This window comes from Eptesicus fuscus, chromosome 25 (genome assembly GCF_027574615.1).
Source record: "Eptesicus fuscus isolate TK198812 chromosome 25, DD_ASM_mEF_20220401, whole genome shotgun sequence".
Classification (NCBI taxonomy): Eukaryota; Metazoa; Chordata; class Mammalia; order Chiroptera; family Vespertilionidae; genus Eptesicus; species Eptesicus fuscus.
This window is the reverse complement of record NC_072497.1, coordinates 11,376,344-11,396,664: the sequence shown is the minus strand read 5'-3', so window position 1 is coordinate 11,396,664 and position 20,321 is coordinate 11,376,344. Positions and strand designations below refer to the sequence as shown.

Sequence of the window (20,321 nt, the reverse complement as noted above, 5' to 3'; positions counted from 1 at the left end):
ATCACAAACTGAATTTATAGTTAAAAGCCTTCCCACAAAGAAGCGTCCAGATGAATTCTACCAAACACTGAAGGAAGAAGTAGCATCAACTGTGCAGGGATTGTTCTGATGCGCATAGCTTTTCCCCGACACCAAAACCAGGTAAGAACAATACACACACACAAGTACGGACCAGTATTTGATGAACACAGAAACACGTATCTTCAAAAAATATGAGCAAATCAATCCAATATAGAAGATGGATGCTATATCACAATCAAGTGAAATTTATCGTGGGAATGCAAGACTGTTCAACATTCCAAAAGCAAGAAGCTGACCACACCAACAGACGAAGAAGAAAACCGTTTTTACAGCTGTGACAGTCACGGCAGAAGTAACTGCAGGAAGACAGACACTTCGACCAACAGACGAGACCAAGGAAAGACCGCACACAAAGGGTCACTGGTTTCTGACAAAGACAGCAAGAAATTAAACGTGTATCCTGAGTATAGAAACAACTCTCACAACTCAGGAACAACTTTTGTGCACCTCAACAGATGGAAAGACAACCCATAGAATAGGAAAAAATATTTGCAAGTCACATATCTGATAAGGGGTTAATATCTAAAGTAGGTAAAGAATTCCTACAACTCAACAATTAAAAAAACAAATGAGCCAATTAAAAAATGGGCAAAGGACTTGAACAGATGGTAAATTTTATGTTTGGTGTATTTTACCACAATTATAAGAAAACACTCAATAATAAGAAAACAAATAACCCAATTAAAAATGGGCAAGAGATGTGAACACATTTTACCAAAGAAGCTATATGGACGACAAGTTAGCACATAAGCAGATACTCAACATCATTCGTCTTAAGAGAACTAGAAACTAAAACCACAACCACATACCACTATACACCTATCTGTGTGGCTAAAATTAAGAAAACAAAAAACCCTAACAACCCTGATAATATCGAGGGTTGGTGAAAATACACAGCAACTGGAGCTCATACGTACTAGCAGCGAGGATGCAAAATGGTAGACAGTTTGGCAGCGTCTTATAAGATAAATATTCCTTTACCATAAGACTCAGCAATTCCATCCTAAGTATTTACCCAAGAGAAATGAAAAGTTAGGTTCATACAAAAACGTGTATACTAGAGCAGACTGATTCATAATCACCCAAAACTGAAAACAGGCCAAATGTATCAAAACTGGAGAATGAGTAAGTAAATCTCTCTACATTCATATGCTGGAATATTACTGGGCAATAAGAAGAAACTAACAACAACAAAAGAAAATAAAACAAAGAATTACTGATACAAGAAATTTCAAATACGTTAGAAGAAACCAGTCTCAAAAGGCTACATATATGTAGTGTGAGCTCGCTGACATGGCATTCTGGAAAAGGCTAGACATTTCTGTGTAAGAACAGAACACACATCAGCGGTTGCTATGTGCTGGGGTGAGGGGCAGAGCCGACTATAAATGGGCACAAGTTTCAGGGTGATGGCTGCTCTATATTTTTACTGTGGTGGTGGTTACATGTATTTGCCAAACTCGGAACTGTACACTAAGCTGTACAGTTGAATTTTACTGTACACATGAATTTTACTGTATGTCAGTCATACCAACGAAAACAATAAAGGTATTCAGAAAATAAATGTAATGTGATAAAATAATACCAGCTAATTAAATAATTTTAAGGTATGAAGTTATTTTATATGTTTAATCTGGTTGAAATATTTTACCTATCAGTACATTTCAAACAAACAGAAGTCATATTTTAGCCTTATAAATTAACAGTTAACATTAGTATTATTTAGTGATTTCTTTTATCATCCTTTAGGGAGGCATAAGAAAAACCCACTGCATCTTATCTGAAATCGCTGTTTTTAATAATTAATGCACCCATTATCGATCATGTGCAGATTCAAACATTCCTGAGATAACCAGGGCCGAGTTCAGAAACGCTTTCCCCGTCCCACTTTCCTGGTGAGGACACGGCTGGTGAGGGCCAAGTATGTTCTCTAATCTCTTTCTGTTCGCTCTCTACAGGGCAGGGTAATAGTCAGCTCTCTTCAGAGGGGGATCATGGGAGAGACTTACTTTATGTCAAGCACAAATAGGTGCCATTAGCCCAATTTAAACCTGTGGACCCTGGCCAGGTAGCTCAGTAGGTTAGAGCATCGTCCCAACACACCAAGGTTGCAGTTTTGATCCCCAGTCAGTGCACATACAAGAAGCAACTGATGAATGCATAAGTGGAACAACAAATCAATGTTTCTCTCTCTCTCTCTCTCTCTCTCTCTCTCTCTCTCTCTCTCTCGTCAATAAGTTAAAAAAAACAACACACCACCACCTGTGGAGACCACAACTTTAGAAGGGGATGGGATCGCTTGCCCATTTGTAAAGGGGAAGAGACAGCGTAGGATGCAAGTGCAGGGCAGACAAGCTCTTACTCTGACCCAGCTTTCTGCTACTTGCTCTGTGTCCATCTGCAACTGCTTAAGCCCGTGGTCTGCAAACTGCGGCTCGGGAGTCACATGCGGCTCTTTGGCCTCTTGAGTGTGGCTCTTCCACAAAATACCATGGCCTGGGCGAGTCTATTTTGAAGAGGTGGCGTTAGAAGAAGTTTAAGTTTAAAAAATTTGGCTCTCAAAAGAAATCTCAATCGTTGTACTGTTGGTATTTGGCTCTGTTGACTCATAATGAGTTTGCCGACCACTGGCTTAAGCGATGGCTTGGGGTCTGCGTGTTTCAAATCCAAAAGCCTCCTTTAAGATTTTACTGCCCACACGACCTGGTTAATGTAAAACCCCAAGCCTACAACACATGCATCTGTCCTCAGAAATGTCGAAGCAGTTTACCATGTGTCCAGGGCACAGCGTCTTTTATCTGATCCCTCCAAATTGACCAAGTCAGTGATCTCTTCCGTCAGGAGTAAAAGGCAAGTATACAGATGCCCAGGGAAAGGATGTTTGGGAAGCAGCCGGGTCAGTGCTGACCTTGGGGAGAGTTTATGCGATTCTAATCTTAAGCAGGGCAGAGGAAAGCTCGCCCCTTTCTTCGGCTTCCTGACATCTGCTCTCCCCCATTGTGTCCGGAGCTGCCAACATCCTGAGCTGCGCACCATGATTCACGGCAGCAGAACTCACCCTGTGAAGCGTCACCGTGTGCTGTTCCCAGATAGCCGTTTCCTCCATGGCTGTGCTCTGGGGAGAGAGAGAAAAACGAGGCATTTGTCTTTGAGGAAAACGTCTTCAATCAAGTGAGCGAGAACACCCAGCAAACCGTTTAGCACATCAGAAGTCATACTATTCACATTAGCAACTCTGAAAAGAGCTGCATAACTAGGGGAGGTTTTTTTGTTTGCTTTTGTTGGAAGGGACAGGAAACGACTCACAGGAACTTCCTGTGTTTTTAACTTAATTTGGACAGAGGCCGTTCTCTGTTCATTTTCTTGCCAGACCCAGCTCACGCTGCAACTTTATACTTAACGTGAGGTAGGGAAGAATCAAAGTTGGGATGGACTGTTGTGAAATATCTATTGACACAGGCGACAGTTTAAAGCATTCCGTCTGCTATGCAAAGAAAAGGGAAAGTCAAACACCTCTGGGCTCCAGGGTTACAAATACTCAGGCTCCAGGAATTGAGATGGGACCATCTGACAGGTCTGTCAGTGGTTGCTTTACTATCACCGTTAACACTCTGCCCCGCCGAGGTAAGATTTTGCTACAGATTTGTCTTCTGGGCTTTGTTTCTATGGAAAAAAAAGCGGTTTTTCTAGGATACCACTGCACACACACATCCACACACACAATGAAGAAAAGCTCCAAAAACACCTCCCCAAGAATCACCATAAAATTAGGGCGATGCACGCTCCCATGAAGGCACTCCTCAAACCACTGTGCACTGAGAGTCATCTACTATAAAGAAACGCTTACGAGGGAGGGAAATGCATTACCATCCACCGGTGAGCACTGAAGAATTCAAAATAAATGTCCTATAAATTGGGTTAATGGATCTTGGAAGCTTAAAGTGATTCCATCTCTTTTACTGTGACCACTTTTGAAATTAGTGTTCCTGAATATAATACATCTATAAACAAACCTTGTTGGTTTTTCTGTCAATCCTCACCCGAGCATATTTTTCCATTCATTTTTAGAGTGGAAGGGAGAGGGAAAAGAGAGAGAAACATCAATGTGAGAGAGACACATCGATCGGTTGCCTCCTGCACAGGCTGGGAATGGGAGACTGCAACTGAGGTGTGAGCCCTTGATCAGAATCCAACCCGGGACCCTTCAATCCTCAGGCTGACGCTCTACCCACTGAGCCACACCAGCGAGGGCTATAAACAAGTTTTTTCAAGCCTCTGCAGCGTTAACCAAGGGGGTGGCGGGGAGAATGCTGAGCATGGCATTCTCAGAGTGTCACTCCTTACCACTGCTGTACTTGCCTGTGTCACACTGAGTCTGTTTTCCATTTACTGCACCGCTGTCATTAACATCACTAACATCACAGGAGATGCCCATCGAGGGGAGAGGCCCAGCGAGGTGCCCGGGGCCCATTTCTCCTTCCCCACAGCAATTTTGATGGAAGACTGATGCTACTTTAGAAAATGAATCCGTATGAAGCCTGCTTCCCTAAATTCACAGCAACTGGATTCGCCTTCCTGCCGGATGAATGAGAGGGAGAGAAAGGCTCTCTGTTCGCTCCCACAGATAAAACCGCCGCCTTCCCAGCGTTTTGTTTCAATCTTCCCGTCAAGTGCAGCCAAACCTCCCTTTAATGAGACCTCCGCTGGAAACAAATCTGTTTTGTGGTTTTAACGAAAATTGACCAGGATTTAATGTACTAAAAGAAAATTCCTCCACCAATGTGAAGCAATGATGGTATCAGTAATTCTGCTAAGCATTAAGAATTCTACTCAAGCCCTAGCTGGTTTGGCTCAGTGGATAGAGCGTCGGTCTGTGGACTGAAGGGTCCCAGGTTCGATTCCGGTCAAGGGCACGTACCTTGGATGCGGGCACATCCCCAGTAGGGGGTGTACAGGAGGCAGCTGATCAATGTTTCTCTCTCATCGATATTTCTAACACTCTATCCCTCTCCCTTCCTCTCTGTAAAGGATCAATAAAATATATTTTTTTAAAAAGAATTCTACTCAAATAACCCTAGCAGGTTTGGCTCGGTGGATAGAGTATCGACCTGCAGACTGAACCGTCGGTCCCAGGTTCGATTCTGGTCAAGGGCACATGTCCAGGTTGTGGGCTCGATCCCCACTGGGGGCCGTGCAGGAGGCAGCTGATCAATGATTCTCCTCATCATTGATGTTTCTTTCGCTCTCTCTCTCTCTCTCTCTCTCTCTCTTCCTCTCTGAAATAAATAAAAATATATATTTTTTAAAAGAGTTCTACTAAAATATACATGATCAAGATACTGCAGTAATTTCCAGGTTGCCTCATCCTGGCTGACATACAAAAATGAGAACTGCCTGCATAGCTCGAGCTCAGCTCCTGCTGACCCACTCCTCTACCCAGTGGCATGGCGCCCCTGCCTCCTCAATCCCTCCCCCATCGTGCCAACTGACAGTGACCTGGTAACAGCAAATGCCTGGGCAAGGTCTCTGGTACGAAAGGGTTTATCGTCCTCCGTGTGGCTGTGATGACCACAGTTTTCCACTTTAAGAGAATTTTAATCCAATGGGAGATGCGTTTACTGTTAACTCTATGAAGCAGCTTACACACTGTCAGCCTCATCTGTTTAACGTGAGTAGGAAGAGGGCTGCAAGGACAGACACAGTGCTGACATCCTCATCTTCAATGAAGAGATTACGGGATTATTTTAGCTTTGGCCTTTCCTTTCTCCATTCCCAAAGTCTCTTAAACCACATTTACCAAATCCCATTTGAAACTTCAAATACTGTTTTTCACTTAGCTTTGAGGAAAACCAAATAATATTTAAGAAGATTATTTTGTTTCATTGTTAACTATGAAAGGTATTTATTCTACTGTTACTAAGGGATTTATATCAAGAGGCATTCGGTAAGAGAAATTCAAGTTATTTTATTTGTGTAAGATAAGGGGGGAAATAAAAATACTAAAACAATTCTTCTCAGCATTCCAATCCAAGTATGTTTCTTCTTTGGAGGGATTAGAAAAATACACCTCTCAACTAGCTCAATGGCTTCCCCGAGAAGGGTGATAATATAACTAGAGGCCCGGTGCACAAAATTTGTGCACGGGTGGGGTCCATAGGCCTGGCCAGCAATCAGGGCCGACTGGGACCTGCCAGACAGGGGGAGGGACCGCGGGAGGTTGGCTGGCCATGGGAGGTTGGCTGTGGGAGCACACTGACCACCAGGGGGCAACCCCTGCACTGAGCATCTGCCCCCTGGTGGTCAGTGCACGTCACAGTGACCAGGCATTCCAGTCATTCTGGCGTTCCGGTCACTTAGGCTTTTATATATACAGATACCTCGCTTCTCCAGGAAAGCCAAGCGGAGTCTTGTTAGCGTGACTTACCAGACGGGAGGCCTATGTACAAGGACACAGAGAGTGAAACAGCAGAAAGGGTAGGTAGCTATTAGGCTCTTGAGCAGCAAACACACTAACCCAATTTAATCCAGAATAAATATATAAATGAGTTATGCCTTGCAATCCTATCACATAAAACAGAGAGACAGAGAGAGAGAGAGAGAGAGAGAGAGAGAGGGGCACTCACTCCCAGTTCAGTCAGTGAACCCTGTCATCTCTTCTCTCCAGCCCCTGGGCTCCTTCAGTGGCAAAAGCAGCACAATTCTCCCCAGGCTGCTGTGTAACCAGGCAGACCCCACAGAGTTCTCAATGCACCGAGGGGGAGCAGGTCGATGAAGACACAGACTTGGGGTGTGCAAATGAGGAACAACAGAACGAAAGCCTAGCTGTCAGGCCCATGGTTCCCAGCGTAGAATTCTTTCCACTCTGCTACGGTGAAAAACACCCTATAACCTGCTGAAGGGCAGAGGGGCAGGGGCCTGCAGTGAGTGGCTCAGACACCGGAGGCTCACACTCATGTGAGACGTCTGCACTAGGAAACGCATCAGCACTCCTTCGAGAGCGCTACAGAAAGGCAAGAGCAGGAGGGTTTCCTCTGGAGACTATCTAAGCAGCAAGTGGCCCCGGGGGCAGAAATGGGAATGGGGGGAGGAGGGGAATCCTGTTTTCCTCCACTAGGAGCCCTTTGGCAGTGTTCTATCAGGTTCATCTGTTACCTAGTCAAATAAATGATTTTAAAACTCAACATCCTTGTTGTAAACGTGCTTGTCATTTTTCTTATTTAAAAAAAAGAGCCCAGCAAGCGTGGCTCATGGTTGAGCATCAGCCTATGAACCAGGAGGTCACGATTTGATTCCTGGTCAGGACACATGCCCAGGCTTCGGGCTCCATCCCCAGTGTGGAGCATGCAGGAGGCAGCCGATCAGTGCTTCTTTCTCATCACTGAAGTTTCTCTCTCTCTCTCCCCCTCGCCCTTCCTTTCTGAAATCAATAAAAATACATTTAAGAGCAGGAAGCATAATTGTGTAACTTGGACAAAGACCTTGTGATTATCAGTCTCATTCCCAAAGCTTTTAGGTTTGTGGGAAACCACGGACAAGGTGCTGCTCCTACTGCAGGATCCCAGCCCTGTCAGTCACCCCTGAGTAACTGAAAACACGCTGTGAAACAGAGAACGAACTAGAGCAGAAAGAGCGAGATCAGAGCCCAAATCTGCCGTCACCTAGACAGGTGGCCTTAGCTGTCCTCCCAAAGTTAGGGGATCGGATGAGATTTTCCCAAGTAAAAAGTCCTCCCTGGCCCCCAATGCCATTAGACTGTAATTCCAGTTGTGGTCCAATAGCGTCCCAGTTCCAAACAGGCTGCAAGTTCAGAATCAACGCCGCACTCCAGCAGGGACACTGCACCGCGTGGCTGCTGGGCTCTGGGTTCTCCGTGCATTTCTAAGTCAGCATCGCTGACTAGAATCGCAATTTCTGAAGAAGCAAAAAGCTGCATTTCAGACTCCACCAAGAGTTTGTTTGGTTTCTTTGTTCTGCGCTCCAGCTGGCAAAGACACCGCTCAGCTCACCAACTCTGAAGGGCTTCCGGCCAAACTCCAGATCCCGAGTCCAGGCAGGTTCCCGTCCTCCAGGGCTGACGACAAAGCAATGGGGGAAAGGCAGGAGGACAGAACTGAAAACACAGGCGAACCTGTCGCTGGAAGAAGGCCAGGTGCAAAACAATAAATACAGCAAGTGCTCTCCAGATGAAGAAAACCTTCCCTCCTTAACAGCATCTATGCATACGAGTAGAGGCAGCCAGTTCAATGTCACCACCCTGTGCTACTTAGTAAGAGGTTCATTCATTCATTCGACAAACACTGACCAGATATACTCAGTGCTGTGGAGGCAAATGAGGTCCCTCCTCCTCCCCAGGGCTCCAGGGGAAGGCTGACCACACAAATGAATGGTGTACAGGAGAGGTGACCACGGAGGATGGCGAGGACCCTGCCTGCTATGAGACAGACCGGATCTCCGAGAAAGCACTTGAGCTCGAGCTAGAAGGATGGCCAGGAAAAGGGGGAGTTGTTTCGGGGGCAGAAACAGCATGTCGGCAAGGCTTCTGACGCTGTGATGGAGCTGCACACGACGCTGGCTTTGATATGGCCGGAAAGTACAATGTGTGGAGTGGAAGGAGTGAAAAGAGAAGCCGCAAGCACCATCGCAACAGGTCTCGTAATGCTACCATCGTAAGCTCCAGGGGAAACACCAGGGCGGTTAGGCAATCGAATGCCAGTCCAACTCTTTCTGAAGGCTGCTGTGTGGGAGGATGGATCTGAGGGAGGGAGACCAATCAGAAAGCTAAAGTGAAAGGGGAGGAGTCAAGGATGACAGGTTTCTGAATTAGGTGACTGAGTGAAAAGGCAGGAAGAGTATTATAAATATTAGTTTAAAATCCTCAATTTAAGGTGTCTGAGGAACGATCGGCACAGAGATATGGACAGTGGGCAGTTCGTCTGAAGGTCAAGACCGAGATCTGGAGGAGATAAGGGCTCAGGAGTAATCAGCAAAGTAGTATTAAACCCGAGAGAACAGATCCAGTTACCTAGGGACCAAGATGACCCTGGGGACTACAAATGTTTTAGAAGAAAAAAGGAAGAACGGAACCACCTTGAGGAGAAGCCAGGGAGGATACAGGCAAAGCAAACAGCCAGCAGTCAGTGGGTACAACTGCTGTAAGTCTCTAAAGGGGAAGTAAGGGAAGGGAAGGCAGAACGCTAGCCTCCTTTCTGGTTCAGGGCAAGGTTCCAGAGGAGAGGAACTGGACAGGTGCGAGGTGACGGAGGGATGGGGGTGGGAAGCTTTTTAGGTAGAGAAAACAGCTCATGCAAGAGCCCTAGGGTAGGAGCATGCTTCTCTCATTCATTCAAACAATATTTGAGAGTATTATATGCCAGACAGTCATACAATCAGCACGACCTTTGATCTCATGGGGCATACAGTCTAGTGGGAGAACTAGATGACCCCAAAAAAAATTCCACAATTAAAAAGTAATCACAGGCGTACATAAAAACAAGAAAAAGGAAAACAGTGCCGAGTGAACTCCAGAGGAACCTGGCCGGGTTCGCAGACCTGTAGGAACCAGAGGGGCCGGCGTAGTTTGAGATCAGCGAGCACGAAGGAGAAAGATGCAGATGAGGCTGGAGGCGGAGGCAGGGCCAAGTGATCCCGTGGGAGCCTGGTGACCATGGGATGGAGTTGGCTTTCACTCCTAGAGGCAGTAAGAGCCTAGGAGTTGTAGAATGAGTGTGTGCCCTGAAGCACGGGGGGGGGGGGGGGGGGGGGGGGGGGGGGGGGGGGGCACTAAAAAACAGGGATTTTGAAAAGATCTTTTTAGAAAAACAGATTGTAAAGAGGGCGGGGGAGGGATGATACTGCTTAGGAGGCTATTACAGGAATAGAGATTATAACAGAGGATAGTGTGTGTATGTGTGCTGGGGAAGGGTGTGTAAATGGTAAAAAGTACAGATGGAACAGTGGAAAGAGACGAGGTCTCCGGAGGTAAAAACTGAACAGAATGTGCTGTCACTCAGTCACCCACCGACACCTCCCAGCTGAGCCAGGGGCACTGGTTTGAGAAGTCTTTCCTCTCCATCCCCAAATCCATCCGACTGAAGACTGCATCTCTTCTTTCATGTGATTGCAATTTTTAAAAAGTATCTCGGGAGCTCAAGGGTCATTTTTGAAACCACAGCACATCTTGCTGGGCTGGGACTCCTAACCTTCAGGCTGACATTTGTCCAGTATCACATATATAAATACACACACACATTATATTGTCGATATAAGTGTACGCACAGACATGATTCCTATGTGCCTCTTCCCTGGCACTAAAATGGGCTTCACTCGGATGTTTCTGAACTAACCTCGGGGCTTACGGTGTGCTGGGCCCTGTGCTGAGCAAGCCCACAGCCACCCTGAGCGGATGCTGGTATTCTATCTGCGGCATTTCACAGATAAGCAATCAGCTCCTTCCTAAGTGGCAGACCCAGGACTCAGAGTCCAGAGCCTAGAGCCATAAAGCCATAAAGACTTAGGGTGACTGTACCCGAGTCCTCTCTGCAAGATCATGCCAGCTGACAGGTCCCCCTCTGGAAACGCCTCCCTGGCTGGCCTTTCTCTAGGTCACTACACTCAGGCCACATTCAAATTAAGAACTTCCGGTCATGAAAACACCATGAAGACGTTACTACCAGGCTGAAAACTGTATCTACAGTACATATAATCTAGTTTTGATCCCCCCAAAAATATGAGACAAATCAAGAAAAAATAACCCCAAATAAAAGCGGACGGGAAAAAAAAAAAAAAACGGACGAAAGACTTGATCAGGCCATAAACATAAAAAGTGGCTCATTGTCTGGCCAGTGTAGCTCAATGGTTGAGCACTGACCTATGAACCAGGAGGTCACGGTTCAATTCCCGGTCAGGGCACATGCCTGGGTTGTGGGCTCGATCCCCAGTGGGGGCGTGCAGGAGGCAGATCTACGATTCTCTCTCATCAATGATGTTTCTCTCTCTCACTCTAGCTTCCTCTCTGAAATAAATTTTTCTTAAGTTGCTCATCAGTCAGACAAACGTCAATGAAAACTACACTGAGATGACACTTCAGACCCACTGGAAGGGCTCACCTTACAGGACCTGGCACCAAGTGTGCTGGAAATGCAGAGCACAGAAACTGCCAGCCACGGAGAAGAGGAGTGTAAGTGGTACAACCTCTCTGCAGAACACGTTACCTACTAAAACTGAAGACACGTTAAATAATCCAGTGGCAGTGCCTACACGCATAAATATGTGCAATGTTCACCAAGACACACAGTCACGTGTTCATGGAAGCATGATTCTTAGCAGCCAAAATCAGGAGATAACCAGATGTCCAGCAATCATGGTCTAGTCATACAACAGAATCCTGGACAGCTGTCAATTGTGGTCTAGTCATACAACAGAATCATGGACAGCTGTCTGTCAATCGTGGTCTAGTCATACAACAGAATCCTGGACAGCTGTCAATCGTGGTCTAGTCATACAACAGAATCATGGACAGCTGTCAATCATGGTCTAGTCTAGTCATACAACAGAATCCTGGACAGCTGTCAATCATTGTCTAGTCATACAACAGAATCCTGCACAGCTGTCAATCGTGGTCTAGTCATACAACAGAATCCTGGACAGCTGTCAATCATTGTCTAGTCATACAACAGAATCCTGCACAGCTGTCAATCGTGGTCTAGTCATACAACAAAATCATGGACAGCTGTCAATCGTGGTCTAGTCATACAACAGAATCCTGGACAGCTGTCTGTCGATCATGGTCTAGTCATACAACAGAATCCTGGACAGCTGTCTGTCGATCATGGTCTAGTCATACAACAGAATCCTGGACAGCTGTCTGTCGATCATGGTCTAGTCATACAACAGAATCCTGGACAGCTGTCTGTCAGTCACGGTGTAGTCATACAACAGAATCCTGGACAGCTGTCTATCGATCATGGTCTAGTCATACAACAGAATCCTGGGCTGCAGTGAAGATGAATGGATGCATATGCAACCACATCTGACCGTAAAGCGAGGTGAGCACAGTGGCTGCCTTGGGGAGGAAGGTGTGAACAGGAAGGCCACCACAGATGGAGCTTGCGGTCGGACAGTGCGCCCTTCCATTGCATAGGGTGCCGCCGTCACCAGGAAGAGGCAAGCAGTGGGTGGAGCGTCTGAGCAGCTGGCACTGTCCAGTCTTTGATGTGGATGGTGTTTCCGTGGGTTACTACACAGTAACTTTTACACAGGTAATGCATTTCAAAGTGAAAAGAGAAGAGAAGGCCATCAGCTGGCAACACCTGGGGGTAAGTTACACAAACATCTGGGTTACCACCTGCGTTAAGAAACTGGAAGAGCTGGCCTGGCTCCCCGGTGCCAACCAGCTGGAGTTGGGCAACAGCCACTTCCGCAGCCCAGCCTGCGCTCTCTGACCCCACTCTCTCCCGGCCTCATGACTCATGGACTCACCCAGCGCCATTCCAGGCAGCTCCAGACACTCCGCCAGGGCGAGAACCTCTAGCGTCTGCTCGCAGGAATACAAAGCGTACACGCAGGGGTGCGATTAGCTACCGGAGTCTCACCCATAAGTAGAAATAGTACCTGCCAGCGTTAAGATGAAGTGAAATGTGCACACAACACACTTAGCTTGTCAGAGTCGGTGTTCGACATTACGGGGCCATCCTTTATGATCGACACACATCCTCATATTTACAACCAGAGGGCACATCTCCTGCCATGGCCGCTGCCTTCTGACTTTAGAGGCACGCAGCATCCAAATGGAGCTGGGATATGTTTGTGTGTTTGTTTCAATATTCCAACACTTAGCACTGCGAAAGACAAAAACCACCAGTAAATACATCTCCCAAAGTGCCTCTAGGTGTCACGTGGGCAAATTCCCTACATGCATGCTCTGAAAAGTAGACTTGTTTTTAGTTGTTTCTGTCCAAAGCATGTATTTTGCCTGATTCTGGCTTTTACTGGTCTGATCAGAGTCAAATAAATGGATATCTATAAAAATGTACTTTAAGATGATGGATTTTAAGACCTTAGCCATAAAATGCCCTCAAAACTAAAACTAGCTTCTTTTTATTTTTTCAATATATTTGTATTGATTTCAGAGAGGGAGAAGGAGAGAGAGAGAAACATCAATGATGCGCCAGAGTCATTCATCAGCTGCCCCCTCCACGCCTCACACTGGAAATCGAGTCCACAACCCGGGCATGTGTCCTGATGGGGAATCGATCCGTGACCTCCTGGTGCAGAGGTGGAAGCGCACTGAGCCCCCTCGGCTGGGCTGACACTGGCTTTCCAGGTGAACACCGGTGACTAGTAGGCACACTCATCTAACTCTTGCCCCTGACAGAGGTATACACTATTTTTCTCCAAGAAATCGCCAACATCTAACTCAAAGTCTTTTTTCCCAGCCAATCTGGCAGCGAGCCCTCACACAATGGAGTACTGGGAATTTCATGCGTGAATACAATGAGAACTAATGAACTACAGTTACCCACAACATCAATCATCTGACACAATACTGAGCAGCAGCAGCCACACACAACAGACTGCGCAACGTTCACAGGCAAAACTAGTGTGAAGGCATCCATGATTAAGCGGTGAAATTATAAAGAAAAGCCACAAAACGGGCACCACAGAAAGCACGCTAGGGATTCCAGCGTTCTTCATCGCGCATAGCATTTCACCTGTTGCTCTCTGCCCACACCATTAAAACGCTGCCTGGGTGCAAACAACCCTATGTGCACGGCTCTGTCTCCCGTCTGAAACAGTGCCTGGGCCATGCCAGGTTTGCAGTATCTGTTGAAAAAGATCCAAACTGTTACATATTTCACAGCTTGTCCGACCCTAAATAAGCAGTACAGCCAGCAGCATCCTGTACGTTTCCCACAGCAGTACATTCAAGGAGTCATAAGTAACTAAATTCTAATTACTTTCTAGTTCTTAACCTTTTCCCCTAGGGAAATACTTTTACTAAACACATGGATGTATCCAGATTTAATGAAAGCTTTTTAAAAAAATAAACAAAGAATGCAAAAAAATCAACTGTTTCAGCAAGCCCCGAGTTTAGGTATAATTGCATCCCTTTCCCCCACCAAAAGTACACCAGAATGCTGTTATTATAAGATGACCACAATTGTGCTCACACTTATTTTTCATGAGTAAGCAACATGTATTCTTTGGATTTTAAAAATGAGTTATGCAGTTCACAACCGATTATTACAGTATACAGTTGAAAACCATAAGCTTCTGAAGAACAGGGATCCAAAACAAAATGTGCTCGGTTAATGTTTGGTGAACTAAGCAAAAAAATCAGTCATTACCGATGCCCTCCTAGATTTGATCATCATGTCCTACATGGAGAGAGCTAATCATGTTAAGGGCCATCTGAGATTCAGTAGCTAACTCTACATGCACAACGGTCAGGGGTTTGTTCTTCAATCGCAAATGGTGTGTTTTAGGGTATGAATTCTGGCAACATTGGTTTTGTTTATTTTGGTGTGTGTTTTTCTCACCTGAGAATATTTTTTATTTTTTTCCATTGGTTTTTAGAGAGTGGGAGGGAGGGAAAGAGAGAGAGGAGGAGGAGGAGGGGAGAGAAACGGATGTGAGAGAGACACAAGGACTGGTTGCTTCCCACACAGAGCCTGCGGGACCAAAACCTGCAACCACATACTTGCCCTTGACCGGGAATCGGGAGACCCTCAGGGCCAAAGCTCTATCCACTGAGCAACCGGCCGGGGCGGTTTTCGGAAGCCTTAAAGCAGTGCCTCTGTGGTCTAGCTGATCAGAGTTAGTTATTGGCATCCATTCCTCGGGTGTAAAATGAAATTCCCTGCGCATGTGCTCAGCACACACGCTCAGGATTAAGAATGTACCTGCCTGAGGAGGAATGGAAATAAAGCACCTGGCTGCCCCATAAAGGAGGAACCTGAAGCCGCCTTCTCGGCAATAAATAAATCAGGAGGACTCTAGGTCGGAGACAGCACAAGGCCTATTTTTACTGCTACCTTACCCTGAAAATCTGCTCTGAAACGCACACGCCAATTTTAAATTCCATTTAAAACTCTCTCTCCCTAAAAGATTGTCTTTTAAAACTCAGAGATGCAAAGCAAGTTCCAGTCAAGTATTTCAGAAATATCCTCTTAGACATCAACTATCTTTTCATCTTACTTAACATTTGATTTTAAAGAATAACTCTAGTAATAAAAAAATAGCTTTGATCAACCCACTAACTTGTCTTCAGCCACTGCCATGTGCACCAGCACCCCATACTGAGGGGTGACCGAGAGCCAGGCATGAAGGGCAGGCACTACCCCTGAACTTACAGCCAGATTCGGGGTCTTTCAGTAGAAAGGGAATTTTTATCACGGTAGGGTCACACCCAGAAACTGAATTATTTGTGCTACTACACCACCTGGGAGAAAGGGCAGTGTATGATTTGAAAAGTAGCTAACAGAGCCCTGGCCAATTTAGTTCAGTGGAGAGAGCATAGGCCTGCGGACTAAAGGGTCCCGGGTTCAATTCCCCCGTCAGGAGCACGTACCTCGGTCACAGGCTCCTCCCCAGCCCGGGGCCTTGGTCAGGGCGTGTGCAGAAGGCAACCGATCGATGTGTTTCTCTGACATCATGTTTCTCTTTCTCTCTCTCTCTTCCACTTTCTCTAAAAATCAATGGAAAAATATCCTCGGGTGAAGATTTCAAGAAAAAAAAGGCAGCTAACAGAGCTGTCCTAAAACAAACATAAGAGTTGCAACTGTAGTCAGGATTATCCGCTAAGTACATAAATGAAAGTTTGACCAGGAATGTCTAAAATGCCAAACACGCCAACATAAAAAATTAAAAGCCTTTTGCCTTAAATACTATCAAAATATTTCTAGTGAGTAATGATTATTGTATAAACTTATCAGGTCCAGGAAAATTTACTACACAACCAAGTGAATCCTCAGAAAGGACAGTGACTTTTTCCTTTACCTTTAAAGCAATCTGAAACAAATACGCATTCATCAGTAAGTATCAACATTAGAACTACATTGTAACAGCCATTCCGGACACAATCCCTGTCTGTAAAGGCTAATTTTCAATTGGTTTGGTTCACTAACTTGGCTAATTTCTACAGTTCTTAACTTCCCAGTGTTCATCTACTAATGCTCCACTTGATACAATGAACTGATTCCTGAGAAGAGGCGTACAGAATTCTCATACCAAACCACACTACACTTTTAGAGATGACCAGGGGAAAGGTGCTGTCCCTGTGACATAATGGAAATGTGCCAGCAGGAAGAGCTGGCAAGCTTATATAGAATAGCACAATTTTAAATGTTACAACTTCTCCACAAAGTGACACAGCTTGAAAATGCAGAAGCCACTGCAACTTCCGTGATTCAACCAATGGGAATGATTCTAATAATTATTCATACCACTTCCTTGCATGATTAACAATGCTTTGGTGAGACGGAGAGCTACCCTCCAATTCCTGATTCCAACATCTGAGTCATTTTGTATCAGATACACTAGCAATTGTGTTCACAAATCCAGGTGTGTATCACACCTATCAAAACCTTTTCCTTTATTACTTCTAAAGTCAATATTAGTACAGAGAAGCCCTTTGTAACTCAGGTATGTATTTCTTACAAGTATCCTACACTTTCTCCTAGTGTTCTATGATTTGCTTTATTTGCTCTTTTGCAAAAAAACAAAACAAAAATAAAACCACTTTTTTTTTTCGCCTATGGCCTGAGGAAAACTCAGACTTAAAATGAAAAGAAAGAAAGAAAAAAAATTAACCAACAGTCCCAGCACTATTTACTCAATAATCCATCCTCTCTCCAATAATCTACGTTATTTTAATCACATATTCTAATTTTCCCTCTTGCTGCCAATTTACCAATAATTATTATATGAATTCCTCAGTACAATCTTTTTGGAGAAAAAATTACTGGTATTTATCAGAAACTTAAGTGCACATACCCTTTGACCCAAAAATTACATTTTTAAAAATTCGACATATGGTAATACTACATAAGTACATAAATATAATAATATAACGCTGCTTACTACAATAGCAAAATCCTGGGAACAAGTTAGGCAATGATGATCCATAGCAGGTTTCTGGGACAGAAAACCACTCAATCATTACAAAGAACATCAAATCAAAGGTATTAGAGTTCTACAAACTATTATGCTAAAAATAAAAAAGCAAGCTGCCAAATTAATGTCTTCATTTCCTTTTTAAACTGGGGGGGAGGGGGGAGAAACAAGAGTATGATATGAAAGAGATTGAGTACAGAGCCTACCTTTTAGTAAGCACTTTAATTCCCTTAAAGAAATAAATGTGACTTGAAAACAGATGGCTGAGTATTATTTCATTTCGGAATACAGCATTTTAAAAAAATAAGTTTTCAGCCCTAGTCCGCCTGCAGAACAAAGGGTCCTGGGTTCGATTCCGGTCAAGGGCACCCAGGCCGGGCCCTGGTCAGGGCGTGTGCAGGAGGCAACGAATCAATGTGTTTCTCTCACATCGATATTTCTCTCCAGTCTTTCCCTCTCTCTCTAAAAATCAATGGAAAAATATCCTCGGGTGAGGGTTTTAAAAAAATAAAACACAACACAAACAAAAATAAGCTGTCAACTCACATTCTACTCATAAGAATGTAAGAATGCACACTCCCTACAATGCAGTATTTAACGTGTGATGCTTTCCATTACGGCGTAAAACCTCAATGCCGTAATTCAGGGGGAAAAGTATGACGCCTTCTAAACCGTCTTACTGGGCAACCCACGGAAAACTTCACTTCTCCCCAGCCTCCAGATAACCTCTGAAAAGTGTGCTGTCTTGGCTACCAAGCGGGAGAGATCCCACTTGGGGAACAAAGTGACATTCTCTGTAATCTGGGAAGCAAAGCCTTCCTCCCCGGAAAGCAAGCCCCATCGGCGGTACATACTGTGCGTTTATTTTAAAATCAAAGCAAAAAAAAAAAAAAAAATTTTTTTTTTTTTAAGTCATCGGATCAAGTTTTATCTTTAGGTTGGTCTTCATTGCTATCAAGTCAAAAGAACCCGATTAAAGTCGTCTTCTTTTTTTTTCTTGTCTTTTTTTTATTATTATTATTAAAGTCTTCTTAAAGAAAGAATACTACATTCCTTAAAAGAATTTACTCAGGACTAAAGGTAACCACAATCCGGGCCTTTTATTATGTACCTGCTCCCAGATACTCTGAATAAACATCTCAAATAGAAAAAAAAAACACAAAATAAATAAATACCTAAAACCACAAACTGTCCAAGTACTCCCACACTGTTTCAAGTGGTGAATTTATCTTCTAAGGGGGAGACTTTTTACTCTTCACACCTCTGTGTTCCTGAAGAACAAGTAACTTCTTTCTGATGAAAGAGATCACAATGTACAAAAGGAGAGGATTTTTCACGGGTTCTTGGAAACAAGGTTTCGAAGGACCCAGAAAACAGCAGAAGACTTCAAAACGCGTGGAAAAAACAAATTGCAGAGAGAACAATGTTACTTTTTTTTTTTTTTCTTTTCTGAGACCCACAGATCTTTGTTTTCACTTTTAAGAGTTTCATCTCATTGTCCACTCACTCGGTGGGAGGGTATTTGGTGTTAACTTTTTTGAAAGTTTTAAATTCAAACGAAACTATTAAAAAGTGCGTTGTTGTTTTTTAAATTTTCAATGTTGCCTTCGATAAATAATACAGGACGGGAAGAAAGAAGAAAAAAGAAAAAAAAAAGACTACCTACTGCCCAGCTGAGTGTTTTACAGCCTCAATGTCTTATCGGCGGGGCGCGCATTCCACCGCGAGTGACATCAGATCGAAACTGCACGGTTTCGCCGGCACCGAACCACCCGCCCCTCCAAACGCACGGCTACCGGGCTCGCTGGCGGGGGGACCTCCCCCCCCCAACCCCGACCTCCGTCCCACCGCAGGAGGCCCGCAGCCCCCACTCCCGACGCCCAGTTCCCCGGCGCGGAACCTGTTGCGCGTCCCCGCCCCGCCCGCCGTGAGCCGGAGCCTGGCACCGACGCCCGCGGCGATGCACCTGCCCGACGGCGGCCCCGCGCGCCCGCCGCCCCCGCCCCCGCCCGGGGTGCCCGCCGTCGCCCCCGGGCCGCCGCCCGCGGGGAGGAGGAGGGCGGGGCGCGGGCCCGACGCCGGCGGCGGCCGCACTCGCGCTCGGGACGGACCCCAGCGGCCCTGGGAGGCGCTCGCTCACCTTGGCGGCCGCGGCCCTGGCCGACATCTTGTCTCCCTCCGGCGCCGCGCGAGGCTCCCCGGACCTGAAACTCCGCGCCACCGGCCCGCCGGCTCCTCACGCCACAGCGCAGATAAACATCTCCCGGGAGCGAGCGGGGCTGAAGGCGGGGGGGAGAGGCCCGGCCCACGGGGAGGGGACTCAACTCGGACAAAAGTCCGGGGAACGCCCGCCCGTCCGGCCCGCCCCGCCCGGGTCCTCTCCACGGGGCGCGCCCGGCCGGCGCCTCCCTCCCTCCGAGTGTGGCCGCCCCGCGCGGCCTCCCCAAGCTCGGGCTGCCCGGCCGCGTCCGCCTCGCCCGCTCGTCCCTCCGCAGCCTCCGGGGACCTCCTGCCGTCCCCGCTGCCCGCCCGGAGGTTCCTCGGAAACCGGCTTCAGCGCAACTTCGCTGGAACAGCGCGCGGGGAAGGGACGCGGCGTCGGCGGTCTGAGCCGGCGCCGGCAACCGCGGGCGGCCACGCAAACCTGCCGGCGCGGCGCGGCCCACTGAGCATGCTCAGCTGGGAGGGGGCGGGGCCACGCTGGGGGGCAGGGGCGCGTTGGGGGCGTGGTTTGGATGCGGTGGGCGGGGCCTTCTTGTGGGCGGGGCCAGCGCCCCCCGCCCGCTTCCTGCTGCAGGACGCCCCCCGTCGCGGAAGGAAAAGGCCAGTTTCCCGAAGTAACTTGGGGGCCTGGTTTCCGCCGGCGCGCGAGTCTTCCTGTTTGTTTTTAACTGAGGGTCCGGCGGAAATCGCCCCCAAGCAACAAGCCCCTGAGCCCAATCCTATTTTTTTTTTAAACTTCTAAAGATACTTATCCATTTTGTCCTAGATCAGCCCCAGCCCCTGCACCTCCTACCCGCGCATCCTTCCTTAACCTGGGAAATAACGGTGCTCACAGCTGCACCACGTGTTGGGGGCCTGCTGCTCCATGGGAGGCAACATGCCTGTGGTGTGCGGTGTGTTTTTTT

General features: G+C 46.5%; 1 protein-coding gene across 5 annotated transcripts in view; it reads right to left on the bottom strand.

Annotated features, from left to right (window-relative positions):
* Positions 1-19,837, bottom strand: part of TJP1 (tight junction protein 1) — a 56,418-nt gene extending 36,581 nt beyond the window's left edge. For all 5 annotated transcript variants that reach the window (XM_028137170.2, XM_028137172.2, XM_028137173.2 and 2 more), the window contains exons 1-2: positions 19,334-19,837; positions 3,140-3,196 (exon numbers count right to left, since the gene is read on the bottom strand). In XM_028137170.2, coding sequence (XP_027992971.2) covers positions 3,140-3,196; positions 19,334-19,360 — 84 coding nt within the window. In that variant the 5' untranslated portion in view covers positions 19,361-19,837. The remainder of the gene's footprint in view (positions 1-3,139; positions 3,197-19,333) is intronic.
* Between the last annotated feature and the right edge of the window lie 484 nt (positions 19,838-20,321).